The sequence below is a fragment of the Kryptolebias marmoratus genome, linkage group LG10, assembly GCF_001649575.2.
Source record: "Kryptolebias marmoratus isolate JLee-2015 linkage group LG10, ASM164957v2, whole genome shotgun sequence".
NCBI lineage: Eukaryota > Metazoa > Chordata > Actinopteri > Cyprinodontiformes > Rivulidae > Kryptolebias > Kryptolebias marmoratus.
In genome coordinates this window covers 6,521,030-6,528,881 of record NC_051439.1, presented here as the reverse complement: position 1 = coordinate 6,528,881, position 7,852 = coordinate 6,521,030, and the positions used below count along the sequence as shown (strand labels likewise).

General features: G+C 38.2%; 1 protein-coding gene across 2 annotated transcripts in view; it reads right to left on the bottom strand.

Moving 5' to 3' along the window:
- Positions 1-2,215: 2,215 nt before the first annotated feature.
- Positions 2,216-7,852, bottom strand: part of paplna (papilin a, proteoglycan-like sulfated glycoprotein) — a 29,009-nt gene continuing 23,372 nt past the window's right edge. Inside the window, exons 22-27 of one of the 2 annotated variants that reach the window (XM_017417702.3) lie at positions 6,942-6,996; positions 6,656-6,802; positions 5,457-5,584; positions 5,041-5,146; positions 2,975-3,147; positions 2,216-2,805 (exon numbers count right to left, since the gene is read on the bottom strand). In XM_017417702.3, the coding sequence (XP_017273191.1) occupies positions 2,642-2,805; positions 2,975-3,147; positions 5,041-5,146; positions 5,457-5,584; positions 6,656-6,802; positions 6,942-6,996 (773 nt within the window). In that variant the 3' untranslated portion in view covers positions 2,216-2,641. Of the gene's footprint in view, positions 2,806-2,974; positions 3,148-5,040; positions 5,147-5,451; positions 5,585-5,983; positions 6,076-6,655; positions 6,803-6,941; positions 6,997-7,852 lie in introns of those variants that run through there. The other variant, XR_005233656.1, reaches the window with a different exon arrangement.

The following is a 7,852-nucleotide window of genomic DNA, read 5'->3' as shown; positions in this document are numbered from 1 at the left end:
AGGACCCCGATGACCACAGGCACCACTGTGGTCTTTACCTTCCAGGCCTTTTCCAGTTCCTCTCTGAGGCCCTGGTATTTCTCCAGTTTCTCGTGCTCCTTTTTCCTGATGTTGCAATCACTCTGTATTGCTACATCCACTATATATATATAGGATAAAACAGCAACCACTCACAGAGGTATAGATAGAGAACACCTTCAACACCTTCAACTACCATGACATATATTTAAAACCTAATTAAAACACACTAACTGTTGCACAAGAAGTATTTTAAAATCAATAAATAAATAGATAATAAGAATAAAAAAACAGTAAAGTGCACTTGTCCCTGTCTTCCTCCCTCTGACCCTCTCAACAAAGGAGCTGGGACGGCCCGAGCAACAAAGGATTTCTTGGGTCTTTCAATAGTGCAGGTCAATGAGAGCAGCCTGTTCAAATTAAACGTACTCCTCTGTTGCATTAAGGCAGTGTGGAGAGAATTATAGATTCTGTCTGAATCTTGTTTTCTTGTTATCTTTGCAACTATTTTCTGAAGAATTTTTTAGATGAATGGGAGACTGTATATAGGTCTATAATTGGCTAAAACTCCTAAATCAAGATCAGGTTTCTTAAGTAAAGGTTTAATTACAGCAGCCTTAAAGCCCTGTGGTATATAACTATTCATTAGAGACAAATTAAGCAGATCTAAAATGAGGATATTAATTACAGGAAACATCTCTTTAAACAGTCTGGTAAGGATGGGATCTCGTGGACATGTTAATAGATTTGATGAAGCTATTATTTTTGACAATTCAGAGTTCAACAGGACAAAAACAGTCCAAATACAAATCAGGTTCTAGTGACACTTCTAAAGCCGCTTTATTTGATAAGGAATCAGAGGCAATAGTAGGAAGGATGGTGTGAATTTTCCCTCTAACTGAAATAATTTTATTTATAAAGAATCTCATGAAGTCATCACTACTTAGAGCAGGGGTGTCCAATCCTGGTCCTCAAGGGCCACCATCCTGCATGTTTAACTTGTTTCCCTGCTCCAACACACCTGATTCAGAGGTTGAATTACCTCTTCATGTTCTGCAGAAGCCTGTTAATCACCCATTGATTCAAATCAGGTGTGTTGGAGCGGAGAAACAAGGTAAGGATGGGATCTGTAGCTGCAGATCCCACCTGCATGCAGGATAGTGGCCCTCGAGGACCAGGGTTGTCCACCCCTGACTTAGAGTTATAGGGATACATGGTTTAACATTAATAGGACTTTTTCAGCTATCTCTTCAGGTTAAACTTCCATGTTAGTGGGGCACCTTTTTTCCAATTTTTAAATTTGGTTATAGCATTCTCTGATAAACGTCTATTATAATGACATTTACTTTCAGAGGCTGTGTAGTCAGTCAATGTAAACTCTCCACCTACAAGAGACACTCTTTTGAGGACCAAAATGTTTGGGTTTTTTTGGACAGAAAACACAGATTTTTTGAGAGGAGGGTGAAGGAAGCCATTTACATCACACAAGAAAAAACACTTTAAATTCTTTCTAACGCCCTGTTTATACATGACCAGTCTCCTGGAAACATTAGATTTTCCAATGTTGGTTGGTAAAAAGTTACACATGTACACAGTAATTCTGTGTTTGTTGAATTCGCTGTAGATTCAATACTTTCGAGTTTTGTAATAATCTTTTGTGATTTAGTTTTCTCTGTGTAAACAGCTTCGTACATTTTTTTTCTGTATCTGTATTTTAGTCGCAAATTTTTCACCTCTGGGGAGTATTTATGTTTTATTTATGTGCTTATAAACTCCAGTAGTTCAAGTTAATCTTTCCAAGGAGGAATTCCCATTAATGTCACAAATCTCCACCCATCAGAGATATTTAGGAAAGACTAATTATTCAGGAAACTTAAATCAGCCAACAATCATTGCTTGGCATTAAATTTACTTAAGAAAAAACGTTCCAAGTTTTACATAAAAACATACAACTTCTGCAGTTGATAATGACAAAAAATACAGAAGTGCTTAGAAAGAGTTGAGTTGTGCAAAAGAAATAATAAAAATAATACTCAAATAATACATTTTCTAAATCAAATACTGCTTCAGCAGACATAAAGATCAGCATTGTTCTGAAAAAGAATCAACCACGTTTAATTTCCTGCAGTTGACTCTCACGTGTTGTGTTGAGTGTCTCCCTGTGGTGTAAACCGGAACATCAACTGAATGCACACAGTTTTTATATCAAAATATTGTTTTTTTATTATAAAAAACTTTCATCAAATCAAACAGAATATGTGAAATAAGAAAAGAGTTAAATATGTGCTCCATATATGACAACAAGTATAATCACCAACATGTTAAGCAAAAACTTGCGATCAAATTACCAGAATGATAAATAGTAGTATTTCTCTAGAAAACAGAGTGTAGGTCCAGTGAATAAATTACTTATTTTCTGCACCTCAATACATTCAGCAGATCTTACAGATTGTATGATTTATGTGGTTCAGAAAATCTGAACAAAGTGCTGATTGGAGAACAACAACTTCTTTACAGGTTTAATTACATCTTCAGACCCTTTTTGTTGAAATTGCTCAGCTGAATCATGTTTTTTAACAACCTGCTCAGTAGCTGGTCCTTTTGGTAAGTGCAGTCCAGAGTTTTAAAATACAAGCCGACCAAACGTGTCATTGTTCTGAGCATGCCTGGAACAGCTGGCACAGCAGAAACTGGAATAGTACTGGTTGTTGCAAAGGCGGGCGTAAACTATGAGCCTGCAGTTGGCCAGCTGGCTCTGGTCCACACAGTTTGGCAGCACATCAGCACCTACAAAAAGCACAATTCAGATGTTACAGCAATTTCTATTAAACTTAACCCTTTGATTGTACAATATAGTAGTATTTAGGAAAGCTTAAACAAATCTATTAAATCATTTGATACTAGAGATAAGTCTGCTAAAGCAGCAGTATGTTTTGGGTTTGATGGCTGTTCTCACCTTGTATGTCCTTAATAACTCTGACTTCAGCTGTGGCACTGACTGAATAGATTCCCGTGTAAGCGTTACAGGTATAGCTTCCCTCATCTGAGGCTTTCATGTTGTTTAAGATCAGGCTGCCGTCAGAGGACACCAGTATGTTACTCCCATCTGGACGTACTGGAACACCATTCCTGTCAAATAGAAGACAACAGAAATATTAGGAGATAGTTTGCCATTGCTTGACACAAACTTGTTCTGAGATATTAAGGCTAGCTTTTCAAAGCCTATCATTATCTATCCATCTTCTACTACCCCTCTCCTCAGCGACACATTCCAGTTCCACCTGGCATGTTCCAAGGCCAGAGAGCCTCAGAGATCTTCTCCCAGTGGGGTATGTCCAGAAAACCTCCAAAGGGAGGCCTCCAGGAGGCATCCAAATGAGATACCCGAACCACCTTAGCTGTTTGTTTTTTTTTTGATACAGAGGAGCAGTGGCTCTACTCTGAGCTACTCTGAGCTTCTAAGGCTGAGCCCAGCCACCGTGCAAAGGAAGCTCATTCATTTCAGATGCTTGTATCCAGGATCTCGTTCTTTCGGTCATGATCCATACCTCATGACTGTAGGTGAGAGTTAAAATGTGGAGAGCTTTGCTTTATGACTCAACTTTTTCTTCACCACAACTGACTGAAGTAACACCCTCATTACTGAGAACAAGGTCATGATCCTTAAATTATCTACCACTCCATCCTACCAACACTCGGGATACTTGAACTCCTCCTCTTAAAGCAGAGACTCATCTCCGACCCAGAAGGAGCATTCAAACTTTTTCCAGTTGGCCTCGAACTTAGAGGACATGACTCTCATCCACGCCACTTCACACTTAGCTGCAAATCATTACAGTGCACTCTGAAGGTCATGGCCTGAAGACGCCAACAGAACCACATCATCTGCAGAAAGCAGAGATGAAATCCTGAGGTTCCCAAACCAGACACACTCCACGATTGTGCCTCAAGATCCTGTCAATAAACACTACAAACAGGGACACAGAGAATGAGCTCAATTTTGAGGACACAGCTCTTGCTTTGGTTACACAGGGACCGGATAGCTCTCAATTAATAATTATCTGAACTGTCTTATTAATTTTTTAACTTACAGACCATTAAAGGAATGTATATTGCGCACCACCTTTCATGCCAGAGTTTTAAACTAATGAATGAGTTTAGATGTGGCATGGCTGTTTGTGCAAGACAGGCTGGTCTGAGTATTTAAGAAACTGCTGATTTACTGGGATTTTTATACGCAATCATCTTCAGGGTTTAAAAAGAATGGTTCAAAAAGGAGAAAATATCCAGTGAAACGCATGTGTGTAGACAAAAAAGCCTTGTTAAAGTCAGAGGTCAGTGAAGAATGGACAGACTGGTTTGAGATTACAAAAAGGCAACAGTAGCTCAAATAACCCCTTGTTCCAACCAAGGTCTACAGAAAACCATCTCTGAACACACAACATGTCCAACCTTGAAGCAGATGGGCTACAGAAGACCACATCTGGTGCTACTCCTGTCAGCTAAGAACAGGAAACTGAGGCTACAGTTCACTCAGACTCACCAAAACTGGATAATGAGAGATTGGAAAAAATTTCCGTGGTCTGATAAGCCTTGATTCATTGAATTCCAGTGGTCTCCACAGCCATCAAATCTCAGTCCAATCAAGCACCTCTGAGATGTGGTGAAATGAGAGACTCACATCATGGATGTGCACTGTGCAGCTGACAAATCTGCAGCAACTGTGTGATGCTAACATGTCAATATGGACCAGAATCTCTGAGGAATGTTTCCAACATCTTGTTGAATCTATGATGTGAAGAATTAAGGCAGCTCTGAAGGCAGAGGGGTCCAACCTAGTACTAGCAAGGAGGACCTCATAAATGACCAGTGATTGCAGCTGAACATATGCTGAAGTAGTTAGTTACAGAGGAAACTAAAAACAAGTAAACAATAGCATGAATGCTGACTAAGCATTTACAAAACAAACACAAGTTCCAGTAAAATATATAACTGAGCCTTAAAAAGTGAATTTTGTCGTACCTGGACCAGCGTATGCTGACATTGTCTCCTGACACCACGCAGGGCAGATGAGCCGGGCTGCCTTCACGTACTTGGATGTTAGTAGGAGCTGTTGTGATCCTCAGGTCTAATGAACAATAATAAAAATGTGAAACAGTGTGAAATTTTATTTCACACTGTATTTTATATATATATATATATATACAAATGCAATATACAGTATATGTCCTTAGGAAGTAACTCTTGTCACTTTTTCTCATTAAAATACCATAAACCCTTTTTATTTATGTGATTTATGAGCATCAAAGGGAAGTCAACGACATTTACTCCCCTCCTCTGGTGACTATGAAAAATAAAAACATCACACAATATTTGTGTTGCTCAGAAGATCTTAACAGCTGCATGTGATGTTCAGTAAAATGAAACAAAGATGTAACCTTGGACTTTGAGTTTCAGCTGTCTCTGCTCCAGCTGTTGCTGACTGGCAGCTGTACATGTGTAGACCCCTGAGTCATCAGGTTGCAGAGGGCCGATCATCAGGGTGCCATCTACATCCTGGGTAACCCTGCAGAACAGCAGTATCTTTGTTTAAAGCTCTCCTTTTACAGTTGTCATGATTGTTTATTGATAAATTGGAATCTGATCTTTAATCCTGTATTAATAGTTTTTCTTAGTCAGTCTTGCATTGTATGAAAATAAATTGTTTTTATCTGTTTCTCTCTAAATTAAAAAAAAAATTTTATACGTTCAATTAAAATTAACAGTGAGTTTTGTGTGTAATGTTGAGAGGAAATATCAAGGACATAGAATCATAGTAAGTAGAAAGTTCATCCTCTTTCAGATATGGTGTTTAACATGTAAGGACATAATAAAATGATGAGGCTTTATGTACAAAGGGTACATGCAAAAAAGGGGCGTTTTTCAACATAAACATTCAGATGTATTGTATCAATAATGAACTGACCATGGAAATGTGGGCTGCCACACATCAACTTCATAGCTGATGTACACCCTGCTGGCTGCCTCAGCATCCACACTTTGGGTCCTCACACTAACCTATTATGACACTTTTTTTAGATGCATTGCTGCCATCCGATTCAAAATAACCTTTTTTTTTAAAAAAAAGTACTATTTCTTAGTTTAAACATTTCATTTGTTTCTCATGTTCCATTGTGAAAACATATGAGTTTATGAGACTTGCAAATCATTGCATTCCGTTTTTATTTACATTTGACATGACATCCCAGCTTTTTTAAAATTGAGGTTGTACTACTTAATAATGTTTTTTTTATAACCATAATAATATTGACATACAGATCATCAAAGAAAATCAGCAGCGGATAATGACTGTACACCTCTATTTACTTATGTTACCTGTGAAATGCCTTTGCGATCAATTACCTTACTGTCTTTTTAAATTATTCAGCATTCTTTGGTGCCTCTGTTTGTGGGCTTTATTGTTTTATTAATAAAACACAGCTGAATTTTTCCCTGAGATTTGACTACCTCTCACATTAGACAGCTCTTATTATTAGCCATATGTACTGTTTAGATATTTAGAAAACTTGCAAGAACATCAAAGTCATGAAGACATGTCTAAATATGAGGTGTATAAATCTGCAGAGTACGTTCATACCTGGAGTCACTGAGGGTCTTTCCATCTTTAATCCACTGAATCCTGACATACTGCAGAGCTGCAGGAGGAACGATGGTGCAGGGCAGTGTCACGGTTTGTCCTGTTCGCATTTCTATCATTGATGAGCTTGAGCGCTCAATGCTGAACCTGAGGAGTATGACAAAAATTAAAAGCCAATGCAGGTACATCTCTTTCTCTTTCACAGCCTGACACGCTGAACATAAAACAACAGACATCAGAAATGCTTCAGATTACTACTGTTGATGTTGTGGATGGGTATTCTTACCTTGGGAACGGTCCATCTTTGGGCAGTGAGGTAGGAACAATCTGAGGAGGGCCCTCTGATTAACACATAAAACACATTGTTAGAGTCAATGAGAATTTACAGAATGTCAAGAAGCTGACCTGTCAGAGAAACTGGGGTTTTCCCAAAACTGGGAGAGATTGTTTCATTAACTTCTTGGAACACTTAAGGGAATATTAATATGCTCGGTTACAAAGCCCATTTTTGGGAACTTAAAAAGTGACATATTTCAAAACTAACTCTTTTATCTAAAAACAAATATTTGGGATTCTGAAATGACTACCAACTTGAGCACTCTGATGAAACACAATATGTCACTTTGAGTTTGAACAGGTTTAAAAGTGTCTCGTTCACCGAGATTTGTCAGGTTACTGTTCTATCCTAGGCTCAGCTCAGAGAAGAATAATCCAGCCTCCACCTGTTTTTATTTTTATCCACCTTTAGGTTCAAATCTCACTCTGCCTTGGACGTGAAAGTTTTGCTTTAGTTTTATCATCAAATATTCTTTACCAGTTTTATTGTTCACTAAGGAAAATAAATAGATTAGATAATAGTTGCTTAAATATCTAGGGGTGTCCTGTGTTTGGTAAAATACATCTATCTATAACAGTTTCCCAGCATGCCCTCTAAATTTTGCCAACAAACTAATAACTGTACAAATGTGTGTACGCCAGTTATGAAGTTGGCGTGTGGCTGCACTTGTTTCCATGATCAGTTCGTTATTGACGCATTTGAAATTTTGCACGGAAAAGGGCATATGCCACATTTTTGTGCACATGCACCCTTTAATGTGAAGATCCTGATCAACATGTAAGATATAGACCAAAACAACAACTGACTGGTGATAGGAACTAACCCTCATTAGTTTCACTTCAGTTCACACCTGTTTGCAT